The sequence below is a fragment of the Apium graveolens genome, chromosome 5 (genome assembly GCF_009905375.1).
Source record: "Apium graveolens cultivar Ventura chromosome 5, ASM990537v1, whole genome shotgun sequence".
Lineage (NCBI taxonomy): Eukaryota > Viridiplantae > Streptophyta > Magnoliopsida > Apiales > Apiaceae > Apium > Apium graveolens.
Genome location: NC_133651.1, coordinates 219389549 through 219407254, shown reverse-complemented (window position 1 = coordinate 219407254; position 17706 = coordinate 219389549). Strand labels below are relative to the sequence as shown.

General features: G+C 34.5%; 1 protein-coding gene across 2 annotated transcripts; it reads right to left on the bottom strand.

The window, feature by feature from the left end:
* Positions 1–934: 934 nt before the first annotated feature.
* LOC141661607 (uncharacterized) lies at positions 935–3476 on the bottom strand. 2 transcript variants are annotated; one of them, XM_074468614.1, is made up of 7 exons: positions 3122–3476; positions 2210–2891; positions 1948–2094; positions 1783–1854; positions 1576–1641; positions 1423–1461; positions 935–1264 (listed from the first exon to the last, which is right to left on the bottom strand). In XM_074468614.1, exons 1-7 carry the CDS (start codon positions 3427–3429, stop codon positions 1100–1102), a joined length of 1479 nt encoding a protein of 492 aa, XP_074324715.1. In that variant the 5' UTR covers positions 3430–3476; the 3' UTR covers positions 935–1099. The 2 variants fall into 2 exon arrangements, with proteins under 2 accessions (XP_074324715.1, XP_074324716.1); XM_074468615.1 differs by having other exon boundaries at positions 1783–1848.
* Positions 3477–17706: the final 14230 nt, after the last annotated feature.

Here is a 17706-nt window from a genome sequence, read left to right as displayed (position 1 = left end):
TATTATTAGAGATTCCGAAGAATACATGTGTTAGGAACTAGATCATCGTAAAAATATATTAGTTTACATGGAATATTTTATGAAAACATTACTTCGTTGAAAACATTTAAGTTCGGAAAAAAATAAACATGCTTATAGAATAATATGTTTTATCATTGTTATGATAACAATGATATTCGAATATATATAGTGTATTTATTAATCACAAATATGTAAATATATATGTGTTTAAAGTATTATTTATATTTATAGTAAATGTGAATTTATAAATATATAAGAAAATATATTAGAATAATCAGATTATAACCGGATTTTTTTCGGGTTTTTAATTGAGCCGGCCCGGGTTCCGGGCCGGATTTGCCTAAAAATATAAGAGGCCCGAAGCCCGGGCCGGGACCGGCCCGGGCTTGACTGGGTTTTGACCGGGTTTTGACCGGATCGGACCGGGTCAGATTTTCGGGTCCGGATTTTTCGTGCATCTCTAATTACGATAATCTGTGAAAATTCATCCAAAATTCCAAATTGTTCAAACTACACCTATAATTTTCCGGTCTTCATATAGAAAGTCAAATTGATCTCCTAATCTTTATTATGTATATCCGCTTCTTCCTTGTAATCTCTACTTGGAAACTCCTGTAAAAACGACAGTGGAGGACCGGAAATCGTTAAAGCAATTTGCAATTGTCAAGACAACCACTCGTTAATGCGTTTTATCATACCCGGTAGCCAGTCATTTGCAAGCCTATGATCAACATAATGTACTGAACTAGCTAGGGCAATGCGATCATATCAATGGCTTGAATAGGTTAAGCGACGATCCCATCGTAAATTATAGTTAGTAGTCGTTTATCCCAACATTTTTGTTTCTGCAATATGAGTACAGAACATTTTTGTCACAAATAATACTAGATGCATTGAAAATACCTTCTCTGAATAAAGACATTTTATTAGACTGGAGACTGGAGAGTAGCATATCTAGTCACTAGCTAGAATTACAGTAAAGAGATATAGTCATTTTACCGTATATATAATAATTGTCTCCTACAAGATCAAGTTATTAAGTGACAAACGATTCACATAGAAGATCTAATAGTTTCGTTCATCTATATAAACATCCTCTGTATGCGGGAGTCAGGTAATCAGGTCCGATGTTGTCACGATAAACCTGAGGAATACTTAAAACTGGAACCAAACAAAGACCTCGGCTCTTGAGATCCACTTCTATTTGTCCCCTAACTTTTCTATCCATTCCTCCCCATGGGTCCTGAAATATTTATATGCAGCGAAATTTACAGAGAATATTTTTACTTTACACTAAATCAGATCCAACAATTATTCCGTGGCAAGAATCTTATATTATTTCAATGTGATCAACTGATAAGTTTATGTCTTAATAATTCATCTGCATATATGTCGTTATACCTTCATGGTGTTTGTCTTCATATAAGGATTGCTTAATAACTGCAAAATTACGGAAATGTATTAGTAAACATCACGGACCATCTGTTAAAACTATTTAAGTAAGAAATCAATTTCCAAAAGAGGAATTAGAGAGGAATCAAGAAGCTTTATTACGTGTACTTGATCCTGAAGAAACTTTATATGATTGATTGCTTCAAATAGCACAGACGCGGCATCGGTCTGCAGCACCAAACAAAATATTAGACAAAATTTTAAAGTAACATAATGAAGGTATTAATTAGTCCCAGTAGACAGGAGCTAGAGTTTTATAGATTGGTGCCGCCCACACACATAAATTAAAAGTTCAGAAGTTTCTTTCACCTTTCCGAAAGGAGATACAATTTGCTGAAGGGATGTTATCTTCTCTCTCCACTCTGGCTTCGGTACCTGTACCTTCGATATGTGCGTAAGCTATTTATAAGGACAAGCTTAGGTCTTTTAAACATCATCATCAGCTACATATTAAGAACATGTAAAAGATAATACCTTAGCAGATGAGGCTGTGGAGCTCTCTTGCTTAGGCTTCTTTAACACCATGTCCGAGTTCTCTTCAAATCGTTTCTTCTTTCCTTCATTTGCGAGTGTATGTCCCTTTCTGTTATCTGTCAGTGTATTGCATCTTGATGCAGTAGGCTGAAGAAAATGTTACACGTATAACATGTAATAGCTTGCTTTATCTAATTGATTTTTAATACTACGTACGTGAAAAATTGCATTCACTAAATTCATTGAAATTGAATAGGCTTACTGTATGTGAGGCTTTCTGTACGGAGTGCTTCTTGCAATCCGATAAATTCAAGCTTTTCAAGATAGGTTTGGTTTCCTTACTCATCCATGGTTTGCTTAAATTACTATTGAAACGGGGTAAATCTGCAAAATTTATCCCCTTACTGCAGGGAACATCTGGCAGAGCACCGTAAAACTTGCTGTTATCTCCCGCTGAAGTATTGTCCATCCCTATTGGATATCCAGTACCATTACTACCAAGTGATCTTGGATGTGAATTTCCACTTGCACAACTTTCATGTTCCAACTTTGGGCTATGAGGCAAATACGAACTTACCAACTTTTGATCAGTAGTTGGGATACTGTATTGATCTGCAGTCGGGCTCAAAGAGATAAAGCAAGATAAAGGATTGAACTGGCTACTAATTTCTGGATCAGGCGGAGCTATAGACCAGTTATTGACTGAAGTTGACGCCTTGGTAATTAGCCTTTCGGTTTCGAACATGGAGTTGCTATATCCATTAAAATTCTTTTCAAAGCTAGTTATCTCCCAACCATTGTCCAGTTTCTTTAAGTAGTCACTGCAAGCTGGTTCAAACAAACGACCTTCTGATAAATTCCTTAAGGAAAATGCATTGATCATATTATCACCAGCATCTTGATCAGTACTCTTGTGCAAATTTCCATTGTTTTCTACCCCACTTCTGAAAATAAAAACAATGATTAAATCAATATTACAGACTTACAGTTAATCAACTACAATTAAAACTAGACTATGTATATAGATGAGATTTACTTTCAACATTTACTTTAGTTTCAAATTTTTTTATTATGTCACGTGTTTGATTCCTCTAATTTTTTTTGCTAGCTAAGTTGTCACAGGATAAGAATAGTTTTTTCTCTATGTTATATGTATATATTTATATGTACTTACAAGAGGACATGGTTCCATAAATGATTATCAGCAGAATCCTCTTCCATCAAATCATTCGCCGTCGGTACACAACCTTGACCATCAAGTCTACCAGTAGGGTGCACGGTAAGACGAGCAAGCGAAGCAGATGTAGACATGGAAACATCTTCCTCACAAGACGAGTAACTAGAATTAGGGTTTTGAGGATTCCAATTAGGGTTTGTATTGTTCATTTCCCAGGACGAAAGTGAAGGTGCATGGACATGTTGATGAAACCAATTACGACTAGAGGAAGATGAGTTTAACATACTATCTTGATCATCAGCCATGGCGGCTCTCTAATGGTGGAAATGTTGTTGGGAATAATACAATACACTTTGTGGGAATGGAGTTTGGAATGTGTTACATAATGGGTGGTTTATAAATCGGTGGAAGGTGACATGTTAAAGAGAGGTCAATTATAGGGCAGACATATTTGTATATATATTGCCTGCATTTTCCACTTAAATTTTGTGGGGTCTAGACAGCGAGTGAGTCTTTGGCCTAACATTGAGCACGATAATCCCTGTTACCACTTTCTTATCTCCTTTTTATTTCTTCAATTTTTCAAATGCACGTCCACACCGCCCATTATAATGCAACATTGCTTCGACAATATCCGAATAGTTCCATGAAATTCTTTTGATTTTATTTTGCAGTTGTTTAGGGAAAAGAGATGATTTCTGTGAAGCCAAGAATATCTTTGTACTTAAATTCAAATAAAAATGAAGAAGAGAAAAATAAAGCTTAAGGGAAATGGCAAGAAAATAAAGGAACTAGTGCGGTGGTGTTCTTAAAGTGTTCAAGTGCTGGGTATGTGCAAATAAAACAGATCATGGCGTGATTTTTCACTATATGTGCACACTTTAAGGATTTGTTTCTGAAACTACGTACTATCAGATCATTACTTTTATATACTTGATTCAAGCTAAAACTGTTATTTTTTTTTGTTAAATGTACTAACCTATATGTTTGTATTTATATCTCATGCATCCTCGATCATCAAAACACATAGAATTATAGAAACACAGATATGTAGTAATGCACTTCAGTTCATATGTTGACACGATCGGAAGTATATAAAACAATCAACTTATATATATATATATAGTACCGAAGTTGTAAATATAGAGTTAATTCCGTAGTTGTTTAAGCTAGAGTAATTGACCAACTAGCAAAACTGCACCACGCCAATCCTCCCAAAAAACCTAATAAGTCCTCCCCAAGTTTTATTATGTAGATATTCTAGCTTGTCTTCCGACTTCCAGTACATTACCTCTTTATTTTATTTATTTTAATACCACTTAAGTTGTTTTTTTTTCTGTGAAAAGATTATATGATATAACTTCGTTAATTACTATAGGCTAAGAAAATGAAGTTTTCATTCTGTACATGCCACATCATGAATTAGTAATTGCATCCAATTTCCAAAGCTGATTTTCATTTCTATTACAAATAAATAAATAAGAAATTTAGTTGAAGAAATCCCATAAAAAATGCTACTCACATATTTGTTATATGTAAAATGTTTATATGGATGAATTTAGGAGGCCACACAAAAATATGTTTGTTATACCTTCACTTCAGAAATGCTTTTGAGTTTTGACAAAATGGCCAAATTGTCCTTAACATGTCTGCTGGTACCACATTGTACCTTGTTTTCTAATATATTAGGAGTTTTTACATACCTTCAGGGGTATTTTTGTTTTTTTCCCTTCTAGGTTGTTTTTGTAATTTTATAAAATCTGATTATGTAACCTTTCAAACTCTAGGTGATTTTTTGTAAAATTACAAACTTAAGTTATAAACCTGTCATTTTGTAGATTCCATGTGCGAATTTGTCAATTTTCAAATGTCAGTGGCTATGTTGTAAATCATGCTAAACCTCGTTTTACACTACACTTTGCCAATTTTTTTACATTCACCTTTTTTGTTTGCCTTGGCGTTGGCAATTATGACTAGGAATTTCATGTCATTAACGAGTAGAATGAGCTCGTCACGACTTCATTAAGACCTCACTTTTTCTTTTATTTTCTTGTTTTTGTATAAATATTATTATTAAAAAAATATTGGCTCATTCCAGGAGTGTCCATCCGTGATAAAATTTTATAAGGTCCAACTCACATATAATATTCTTGAATAAGGTCCAACTCGGATAAATTTTTTTCAAATAAAGTCCAACTCGGATAAAATTCTATATTTGAATAAAGTGCAAACCAAATTAAAAAATTCTGAATAATGTTCTAATCGGAAAAAATTCTTTCGAATAAAGTCCAAACCAGATTAAAAAAATTCTGAATAAGGTCCAACTCGATAAATTTTATCGAATAAGGTCAGAATTTTAGTCGTGTTATGACTCCAAATCTAGTCGTTGGCCTGGACGACTAGAAAAACTTAGTCGTGGGCGACTAAGATCTTAGTCTTATGACTAGGAATCCATGCCCTACAACTCGATTCTAGTTGTGTTATAACCTTATTTTACTTCTAGTCGTTGGCTGGACAACTATAATTACTTAAATTCCTTCTACCCTTTCGCTCTCACGACTAGAAATCTATATTCGTTGACGACCAATTACCTAGTCTTATGACTGGTATTCTTGATCTTGTAACTAGGATTCTAGTCGTGTACAAACCATTTTGGCCTTCTTTCCACATCTGATTGCGTCTATGAATTCTAGTTATGGACATTAGACACTCTCGTTTCATTATTTTTGGACCTAGATACCTAACCTTTTGGGTCGTGATTCTTTCATTCGGATTGTGATCCTAAATCGGGCTTCCGGCCTTCGAACAATCAATTTTATTCGTTGTTTCGGTTTGAGCTTATAAGATATTGAATCAAAACTTGTTTCTATCTCTAACTCCACGTTATAGGTAATTATCTACTAACTATATTTTTGGGCCAAGGAATATCGTTTAAGGCTTTTTTGTAGATTCTGAGCATTCGCATGGGGTTTCCTTTGGTAGTGGTCAGATGGAGTTCCCACCTTTACTCTTCTCATGGGATACTAACCTTCTACTTTCGTGTCTTGGGCACTCACTTATGTCACCTGATCTATTACATTACTTGGGGTGTAACTTTATGGTTCCCAACTTCTATGAGCTTTTATCTTGGATAAAGTATAGCCCATTGCGTATAATGACCTGTGTATTTTTGAATTATTTTAATATGTGATTATTATGGAAATTATTAAATAAAATATGTGTATTAGTTTTGACCGCTATGTGTTGTTTGATTATTATCTAGGTGTGAATTATGATGTACCGGGTTGTTCGCGTGATTAATTAAGGAATTGTATTGAATTATTTCACTTTTAAAGTGGATTTAATGCAAATTTATTTGTATAAATACTTGAAGTGTCTCTAAAATTGTTTTTAGGATTTTATAATTATAATAATTATTTTTAGGATTTTACAAAATTGAGAAATCAGTATTTTATTGATTATTTATCTTTAAATGATTTTCTGATTTCTTTTACTCGTAAAATCCGTATTTAATTCCAGAGTTTCTCAAAAATCAAAAAATTCATATATTTCTAAGTTTATAATATTCTGAGAATTTTAAAATTAATTTGGAAATTTTCGGGATTAATTTCACCCGCGCGTTGTTTCGTTTAATTGTTAAAAAGCGGGTATAAAGTGCACTTCGAAAATTATTCTAAAATTTTGAAAATTACTCTAAAATTTTGAAAATTACGTTTTTATAAACTTCGGGATATTTCTACCATTTTAGGACTGTTTTCGTGATTTTCTGAAATTATTTTAAGTGCAGCTCGGATCATTAATTGTTAAATGCGGATATAAGTTATGTTTCAAATATACTTCGAAAATTACGAAAAAAATATTTTTAATAACCTTAAATTATTTAGGATATTTTAAAAACTATTTCGGTAATTATTAGGGTTTACTCAATCGTAAGTCTGCTTGTTGAATTTCGTAATGCGGAACAACAATTAGGCTATTCGGGGGCATGGAGTATACGTGTCAAATTTCTGTGCCATTACCATACACGTGTTAGTCTCTCAAATCTTCAGTTTTGCAAATAATAAATAAAGAAATATATAGTATATAAACAAAAACAAATGAGCGTGAACATGGCAGGGGATTGAAAGTGGGCAAGAGGGGAGGGGCTCGATCTCTCTCTCCCATTTGCTGACTCTTTTGGCTTCATCTCCGTTTCCCTGTTTCGACTCGTTGTGGTTTCCTGATTTTCGTCTCCGGTGAGCCGCCGTTTAATACCGGCGAGACTTGGTGGGTTCGGCTGATCTTTTTCCGTTTGATTGCATATACACGTATTTGTATAAATATGCCTATATCTGTATGGTATAAATTGTTGTTAGTTCAGTATACTGTGTTATTGTTGCCGTTCGACTTTCTTTTCCGGCCTGTCCTGTTCTGTGCTCGTTTGGTGTTGTTGGTGCGCGTGGGCGCGTAGTGTAGTCTGTTACTTTGGTTGGCTTTTACTGACAGTGTTGTTTCATTAAATCTACAAAATTTAGTTGATAATCATTTTGTGATGTAAAATAAATTTCATGGAATTATAAAAATCAATCGGTGAAAATTCGCGATGGAAATCCGAATCATTCGGTACCCGCGAATTTTTGTCGCCGTCGGCGATGAGCCTCGGCGAGCCGACGGTGGACAGTGATGAATCATTTCTGAGTCCTACGACTAAAAATATAAACATGCGAATAGTAATAATTAATAACTATATTGTATCGGTGATTGGAATTTGCGAGTTTTGATTGGTTGTCGTGTTTTAAATTGGATTGTTGTTATTGAATTGACGTCGATTGATGTTTCAACGGGTAGTCCGATAAACAAAGGAGACGCTGATCGATTTACGGAAACTGAATTACGTAAATACGGGAACGTATCCGATGAATATCGGGACGTCGAGAGACTATATATATATGTTTGTGTGTTTTATACGAAACTTGGTTGTACGATGTGATGAAATATTTTTCCAAATCAATAACCCTGATTTCGTAAAATAAAGAGTATATGTATTTTCCGAAAACGAACACGGAACCGATTTTCGAGATTGTTAACCCTACTTGTTGCGTGTGTTATTATAATATGCATAATTACGAGTCGGGTTTGAATATCGTTGGGTAAAATTGGTATCGAGGATATGTCAAGTATACCTAGACGTCTAACGTAGGGTATTTCGACCCTGTAGGTTATAGTCGGGAACCTGAAGTGGACGATGGACTAAAAGATAACCTAGTGGTCAGTCGACGAGCTCAATAGAGTTTCAAAGAAATACCTGAGTGTCGAAGTCGAATCCAATGGGATCTAGTGATTGGACGTTAAAGCCTGAGCGATAGAGTCGGCTCAGAGTTGATCAGTAATAGTTATAAAGCCCTGTAAGGCAAGTATTTCTGAACTTTTCTGCAACATATATTACCCATGTTTTCGAACTGTTTCATAACATATCACTATTATTCAAAATGACTCTTGTTTTATATTGCAAGTGCTTTAAACTATTTAACCTTGAACCCTGATTTTGTTGATCTTGAGCCATAAGCCTTATTCTTTGTAAACCGTCCTTTGCTGATCCTCAGACACCAAACCATACAAATATGATGCTACTCCCCAAATGTATAACTACCAAACACCAAACACTGGAAGAGAATTGTTTGAAAACATAGAAACTTTTATACTCCAATCATTCTTTATAACATCAAAGAACCATACCCTGAAAAACCATTACTGGTCTAATACCTGACCCTTGTACACACTGAAAACCGTTTCTTATACATACCCTGATATACCCTTGTGATATCTATGAATTTCTTCACAATTTTATTCAAGTGTTTGATCATCATTGATTATGATTTTATTTTATTGTAAGTATATTGTTTGTCATACTGAATTATTTTAGAATTGGATAGTTTTCTAAATAAGGACCAGATTCGTGGTTAGACCAGATTCTTGGTCAGACCAGATTCGTGGTCGATTATAGGCCAATGTGTGCCTTGGATCCAGTAATTAGAGAAGTGTTGTGTGCTTTGCTCTGGGTTAGTGCATGACTGATCAGCAGCCTAATCCTTGGTTTTAAAACTTAAAAATGAATATCCAATTCTAATGATTGTTTAACAATAAACTTGATTCTTCTGAATCATTCTAATTGAACATTGCTCAACCTCAGTCATTACTATTATGACTTGCTGAGCTAGTTAGCTCCCCCTTGCGATTCTTTTATATATTTTATAGTTGAAAAGAATATGGATGATAGTGAAGTTCCTCAGTCCAAAGTGCGGGCTAAGGTTCCAGTTGAGTTGGATCGAGCTAACAGGAGCTTCATGCGGTAGAGAGATAGTCGGATTGTAAGAATAATTTTATTATCAGTTATAAGTTAAATTAGTTGGGATTTGGTATGTTGTAATAAAAGTTAAGGTTGTGGCTTGTTTTTATACTTTAACCTGTTGCGATCCGTGGTTATGTAGAGCAGGGTCGTTACAAATAATATTTCATATACAGGTTTATATGTTGTGTATGTGTTATGGACCCCAAACTTCTGACCCGAGTTTGGAGGGCGCCACAGGTTGGTATCAGAGCTACAGGTTATAAGTCACTGAAACAAGCCTAGATTGTCGGGATTGGGTAGGGGGTTAGGATTAGGAATAGGAAATAGAAAGATAAGACATTGTGAGGTTGAGTGCGATTGTATAGTAGGTCTCCGACACGGTTCGTATTGAGATTCGGGATTCTTAACTTGCGACGTGATTCCCAGACAATGACAATGGCAGATCCTAATTTCCCTTTATCATCTGATCGTTTGGAGCTTTTCGTTAAAGGATTGTCATCTTCTCTCTGATTTGATTTGCACCTTGTTCCTCCATCGGTATTAATGGTATTACCTTCTGTTCTGACAGTTGCGCTTCTCCAAGCTATTCTACGCTATTTTACCACCTCTTGATATGAAATGACCTATTTAGGAACCTCCATCTGTTATTCTTGTTTTACTGGACATTCGGCTGTGAGTGTATCTCTTCAGTTTATCCTACATCATGTTCTATGTCCTCCGTTTAAAACCTATCTTATGGAGCAACAGTATTTACGAGGATGGATTCAATAGCTACAGTAAATGGTTAATGCATGAGATATTAATAAAGGTAAGAAGGAGTTTAGAGAGAAGATTCAAATGTTCCAAAGGATAGCTGTTGTCAGGATAAAAGAAGCCATTAGTAAGTAGGCCGCCCATGACTAGCTTGTGGAATGGATTAGATAAGTACCGAAAAGAGAGAGTTAGAGGAGATTTTGGATCTGGAGATTTCTTGAAGTTAGATAATTGTGTTATGATGACGGGGTATATATTTTAACAAGGTGATGTGACATTAGCCGATTTGTTGACAATTGGATAGCCTGTTCTATTTAACTACTGCAATGATAATGTCGGGAGTATTGCCAGTATGGAAGCCTTGATGTGAAGCTACGAAAAAGATAGCATGCAACGACAACTGAAGTTTTTGTCGATTAAGGAAGGCAAATAGACCCAATAAAGAAGAGAGGGTAGATTGAAGTAAATGAATTTTTATGTGATCGTTTCTTTAATTTGGTACCTTGTTATAAGAAGGAAGGACAACAACCAACTCATATAGTAAGGACAACCAGGTTTGTGATTTCCAAAATTTTTAAACAAGTTTTCGAAAAGATTTTTCCTTACAAAATTTCTAAAAGCCTTTTTGAATAAAATAAGTTTTAAACACTGGTTGTCAAGTTACTACTTGAGTTTCTTGTTTGTAAAAAGACCCGGATTACCTGGAAGGATATTTATTTTAGACTTGGTATTGTTAATTCAGAGAATAAAGTGATCCGTGATTATGAAGAAGTTGATTATTCCTAACGGTAAGATGCAAATATTGTTGATAAAGTTAATAACAGAATCCGCGTACGGAGTAATTATTCATCCCGTTGCAGAGACCATTAAAGTTTAAAGAATTCATTAATTTAACAGAATCCTGGGCATGACCAAAGAAGATTTGGAAGATTTCCAGACCTTTCCAAAATAAGAATATTATTAACAAAATGATCGTTATGTTGAATGATTCGGGGTTATTTTAAATTGAAAAGATAAAAACTCAAGGTTATCTGGTAGGGACGCTATTATGATTGAATTGTTAAAGTATTATACGTGTAGGTGCGATGTTAAAGACGTAAGACGCTACAAGTAAGAATTTACCATAATGCTTAATTTGCGAAGGCATTTCAACGTACTTTATAAAATTATTACATGGAACAATGGGAATATGATCGAACAAGTTTGAATGATGAATACAAGTGAAATATGGATGGTGACCAATGGTGTCGTTCTTGTCTTCAATATTGCAGCGTATATTCCTTTTTAAATTCCTAAAAATATATGAACTTCTTTTCTTAATAAACTCCTTATGATGATATCAAAAAGGAGGATATTGCATTCCTTTCAAATTTAAATTATTCCCCTCAAGTTTTACTCTCTGATTGGGATAAACAGTGTTATGGTGAGACGCTTTGTCAGGATGACGAAGAGTCGGGTGGGACGCCACCTAATCATGTGATGTGTGCCATATGGTATGAAAGACTGGCCATCTTAAGTACCAATGTGGTTGTCTCATTCATATTCAAATCCTTATTTCTCCTTTCTTTTCAACTCTAATTTTTGTTGAATTGTGAATCCTTCTAGTTGCTTCGTTGTATTATCGTTCTTTGCAAGAGTTTTTTTTTCAAACAGAAATTAACGTTTTATAGACCAAGCGGGCAAAGTTCCATCTACCTCTCACGCATGGAAAGCAAACAAGGGCATATGGCGAGAATTGCAAATCACTAACCCAGTCAGGGATGCACTAAGAACCAAGGGAATCTACTCCAATAAGGAATACGCCTTCGAGAACGAGAATATGCAATTTTCCTGTGAAAGATGTTATTCAGAATACGGACGTGAGGACATGGATGATTATGGTGAATACTTTATGCGTTAAAGTATTGGAAGAGGTGGAAGCAACTTGATTGTTTATTCCCTAAGGTATTGTTGATAAGATGATTTACCTTGTTAAATTGGTAAGATTATGATTAAAAGACTAACAAATTCAAGAACGTGTATTTGCTATGTAAGTGAGTACCAATGGTGAAAGTTAGATTTCTGACCATAAGTTTGTGAGAATTTGATATTATTCTAAGGAATGACTTAACTATTTAAGCATGATGCCCAGATAGATCGTCGTGATGAAAAGATAGTTCCGAGGACGCTAAATGAGAAGGTGGTGAGGTTCAGAGGATGAAAGAAGGTAAAGAATTTGTTAACGATGACGTAAGCTAAGAAGTTACGGTGACCAAGAGGTAAGCACTATGGTGATTATAAATAGAAGTCAGGAGTAAACAGAATTTGAAGATTTTATAGTTCCAAGATATATTTCCAGACGAATTACCAAAATTTTTTCCAGATAGGGAAATGAAGTTCGCGATTCACTTAGCACCTGAAACGAAGCCAGTGACCAAGGCCTTCCACAAAATGACACCAGTTAAAATAAGGAAATTAGCAAAACAGATGCAGGAGATGTTAGAAGAAGGAGCGATTAGACCTAGTGTACCCCACAAGGTGCACCGGTACTAATTGTTCATAAGGAAGATGGAAGTATGAGATTGTGTGTCGATTTGTGAAAGATCAACAAGTTTACTATCAAGAGCAAGTATCTATTACCTCGAACTACTGATTTGTTTGGTCAAACAGAAGAAGTAAAGTATTTTTTGAAATTGATTTAAGATTTGGGTGTTATCCATTTGAAGATTAAATCTATGGATATATCAAAGATAATTTTCAGAACTAAGTACCGTTCTCGTATTGTCATTTAAATTAACCAATATACCAGTAATATGTGAACTCGATGGACAGAATCTTTAAGGGATATCTGGATGAGTTGTAATTTTGTTACTTAAAGTCAATGGAGGACCATGCGAAGCATTTAATGACAACTAGGGAGTCGGAGAAGAAAGAAATTGTATGTAAGGTTTACAAGGTGAAAGTTTTAATGGTAGGAAGCATAAGTAATCAGTGAGGAGGAGACCAAAGGAGATATAGTAGAAATCAAAGTTACTATGAATAAAGAAAGGCCAAAAAGTACCAATAAAAGTAAGGATTTTTACCATGGACCGGTTATTATTGAAAATTGGTGCAAGATTTCTTGGAAGTTACAATACTTTCGACGAAGCTAACCAAGAAAAGCAAGAAGTTTATATGAAATGGAGAAAGGTGTAAGATCTATACGAACCATAAGAGTTTAAAGTATGTATTCACGAGAAAAAGCAAATGTAGTAGCAATCAGTAAGCAAAAAGGAGAAAATAAACATAAGGACTGCACCGAAAAGAATTATCCATAGAATTTTAGAAATTGGAGTTGGAAATCGGATATATAATCCCAAGGAAACAAGGATGAGTAGTATGACCCTTTTAGTCAGAGTTGTTAAGAGAAGATAAGGAGATGTCAAGGGAGGATAATGGATCACGATGTTAACAGTTAATAAGAGGAAATTTATGTGCCCAGGAGAACGATCACGATACCCCCAGATTTTCTTCCAGCACTTGGATGATATAAGTAGAAAGATTAAGAAATGAGATCCCACGGGGAATTCACAATATAAAGTATTTAATTCACTAAAGAAATGCCAAGATATACGGAAATATAAAGAAAAATAGTGATAACCAGGTATAAAAAGGAAATTTCAAGATGGATTAGGAAGTGTGGACATGTCCAAGGGTTAAGGCGAAATATTAGAGGCCTAGTAGATAAGGCAGACCCAGGAAGTGATTCTACAAGAAGCGAATCGTGAAGTGTACCAGTGATGTCAAGGGAGAAAAAGGAATGAAAGTATAAGAGTATGTACTGATTATCGGAAGTTAAAAAAACAACGAATAAGAAGAAGTGAGACCCTATAAAGAATTGATTACTTACGAGACCTAATTCAAGAAGTACGTTATATGTAATAACCCCAAAAAATTTGGACTTTTTGTAAACCTTATGAATAGTGATTTTGCTGATTATGCTGAATAAGAAAACTTTTCATGCCACACAATGTAGCAGTTCTTTTATTGATATTCTGAGGTCTTATTAGTACTCTATATGGTATATAAGTGTATGTAAAGATCGTCAAAATCCAAATCCGAACACTTTGATTTTTCCCAAAAATCCACCAGATACCGAAATAATTGAATATAAGGTAAAATAATAAAAAGGATTTAAATTCAAGGATTTTTAGAGAGGATCATAAAAGGAATATAAAATACTGAGAAAGGTTTAGGGGAACCTAAGTAATAAGATCCCAGGTATGATCCCTCAAATGATAAACGAGAACGAAAGTTAAGCGAACCGTATAACAGATAAGTGGTCATTAGCCAAGTAATTAGGGGTTAATCAAAGAGGTTAGTGGATGATGATGTCATCCCACCAACAAGAAGAAGACAAGTGTAAGAGGATGACATGAGAAAGATGACATAGGCATGGTGACATAAGCATGACAAATGGAGGGATTGGTTGGTTGATTGTGAGCCACACAATTTTTACCATGGTAACAATCTAATTAACAACAAAAGGAAGTAACCAAGCTAAACACCACACAAATCATTTAATCAAACTAGAAATATTTTTACTTCACTTTTTCTTCCCTTGCTCTCGGCCAAAACCAGAGCAGCAACTTAAATCTACCATATCTCCTTCAATACTCACTCAAATATTGTGTTCTATAGCTCGTTGGAACGGTATTGAGATGGGCTACAACTCTTGTTCACAAGTCTTGTCCAAATAAGCATTCTAAGACCCTCTTGTTTACAGTTCTTTAAATCGGACTTTTAGAAACTTCAAAACCTAACTTTGTGTTCTTGATTTCTTTGGAAAGATCAAGCTTGTAGGACGTTAAATTAAGGCTCCCTAAGGCTTCTTAGCAACTTAACACCTACCAAGGAAGGTATCAAATTCAAAACCTAGCTTTGATATTATGATTCCATTAAGTTTTATTGAAGCATTGTTAATATTAAGGCTTGATCTTTGATTGTAAGTAGTTTTGGTGGATTTGTATTGGTTTTGAATATTGGGTCTTTGATTGGTTGGATAAATTGGTAAAACATGGAGTTTGGGACTGAGTTTGTAGTATGATGGTTGAATATTATTGTATTGGTGGTTGTGAGTGAATTGATGATACTTTAGAGTGTTAATTAAATTGGAAATCGCGTAAACATAAACGTTAGAAAGCCCGATTTTCCTTAACTGTCCTGTTCTTACCTTTAGGACCCATGAACTCACTGAAAGATTCTAACGTTTGCCATTTTTAGATAGTTCATGTTATGATCTTCGTTTTGATATGTGGTTCGCTTGAATCCGATGTACGGTTTAGGAGAAACGACTGTTTTAAGTAACGGCGTTTCGCGAACGAACCATTACCCCTCGACTTACTTTGAAACCTTGGTTAAAGCCCTTAAATGACTAATTGGAGTATGAAACAATTATGTAAAGTGGACTAGGCAGTTGGTAGGGTATTCGCGAAAGCGTCGCCTTAAAATTTGTAACGGTTAATTTATTAAAAATGGTGGAGCCGAGGGTACTCAAATGACTTATGTGATTTGTTAAGCGTAGAAATGACCATAAGCAAACGTTAGGGTTCAATTAGTTAAAGTCTAGTTTCTTAAGCGACCTTGGTTTAATTCCGGCTTATGTTGTTGTTCATAGGTTACCGGACCCACTCTAAGCTTAAGTCTACCCCGGAGCACTCATGCAAGTTTTCTACCCGTTATACTGTTGTTGTGATGTATATATGCATATGCATTATCTTGTGATAAGTGCATGATTGTTATTAGCAAATCTTGCGATATATTGGAGCATACTGATATGGTATATATGCATGCCTATTTCGTAATCTTGATATCTAATTATTGATTCAAATGCTTATAAGTTGCATAATACCTATGCTAGAGATAAGTAGTAGTTGCGTATACCCTTAGTAAAGGGGACCCAAAGGTGAACATTTTCTAAACCGATAGTCGATGTTCCTGAGTATAATATATATTTATATATATATATATATATAGATATAGTTTTCAAAGCTATTAATCGAATAAGGTTTATTCGATAACTTTATTTTATTTAATGAATATTATTTTGAATATTCATTCGAGGACTTATGACTCCGCTTATTTTATTAATGAATATTATTTTGAATATTCATTCGAGGACTTATGACTCCGCTTCTTTTATTAAATAATATTCTTTATTTTATTAAAGAATAATGTTTCGATAATCAAAATTATTTTCGATTATTCAAATTAAGATCGTACTTTCGTATAAGTATATCTTTGGTTATTTATTATTCATTTCAAGTATGAGTCTTAAAACTTCTACTTCAATTATTTTTATAAGGATTACTCTTATGGAAATATTATTTAAATAATAATATTCATATATTTTCTAATATATTGGGACCGATTTATTTTATTAAATCAGCATTACTCCAAACATTCTTAAAAATGTTTTCGAGTCTTCAAAATGATTTTAAAAGTTGGAGCGGATCCCAAAACTCGTTTTCAAATTTAAGATCTTCCTTTCGAAGGGGATTTAAATACTCGCTTAAAAATTGAGGGATCCGGCTCTGTGGTGTATTTGATATTCGCAACGAGGTTGTTGTTTTGATAAATGAATTGATTAGTTACCCAACGTTCGGGAAGTAAATCCATCTAATTGAGTCGGCATAAGCGACAGGCCGGGGTACGGTCTATCAAAGTGTAAGTGGCTGGGTGGCAGCCCATCAACGCGTAAGAGGCTGGGTGGCGGTCCAGCACAAGGTCCTAATGAGGCCAGGGTGATGACCGGTGGGGGATTCATCCATCTACTAGTAGAAAAGGTTACTTATTGTTATCTTTGCCAGATCAACAAGATATCAGGTTTATGCCATGGTTTTCTCCTTTCCAAATTCATTGGATATTGCAACTCTGTTTATAATTTTCATAACAGAGGTTTTCAAGGAGTGTATGAAATGTATATATATAGGTGTATATATATCGGGACTTAATGAAGTATCTCGTAACTTCATTATTTATAATGATATTTCAAAGATTGAATCTATCCAAGTCTTTTCTTGTAGTCTCATCCATGTGATGAATTTTTGAAACTGATTATACCTTGAACGGTGGTAGTTCAAGTAGTATTCGGAAAAGATATAAGTATATTGGAGTATCTTGTAACTTTATCTTTTCAACTTATATCTAGTTAATGATTATCTTATACATGACAAAGATTTTCAGAAAAACGTTGAGACAAGGTTAGATATATGAGATCACCTTGCAACGATATTTTTATACAGTTATAAACTGGAACTCTGTGTATATTATGCATGGAAGAGGACTTCCAAGATTTTGAAAAGTATATATACATATATACTGAATATTTTGCGACTTGGTCGCGGTAAGGTATCAAACTTGGTTCATTTTTACTTGACCAAGACTTTCATGAGTACTATGAGGATGCTCACATATTGGAAATCATTATACATATTATTTTGGTGGGCTTGTTGCTCACCCTTGCTTTCTTCTTTCATCACAC

What these genes read in the sequence shown, in the direction of transcription:
- LOC141661607 (XM_074468614.1), bottom strand. Translation starts at nt 3,429, where the DNA reads ATGGCTGATGATCAAGATAGTATGTTAAACTCATCTTCCTCTAGTCGT. An exon ending in TTGTATCTCCTTTCGGAAAG is followed by an intron (nt 1,642 to 1,782) that starts GTGAAAGAAACT and finishes TTGGTGCTGCAG; the next exon opens with ACCGATGCCGCGTCTGTGCT. An exon ending in TTCTTCAGGATCAAGTACAC is followed by an intron (nt 1,462 to 1,575) that starts GTAATAAAGCTT and finishes GTAATTTTGCAG; the next exon opens with TTATTAAGCAATCCTTATAT.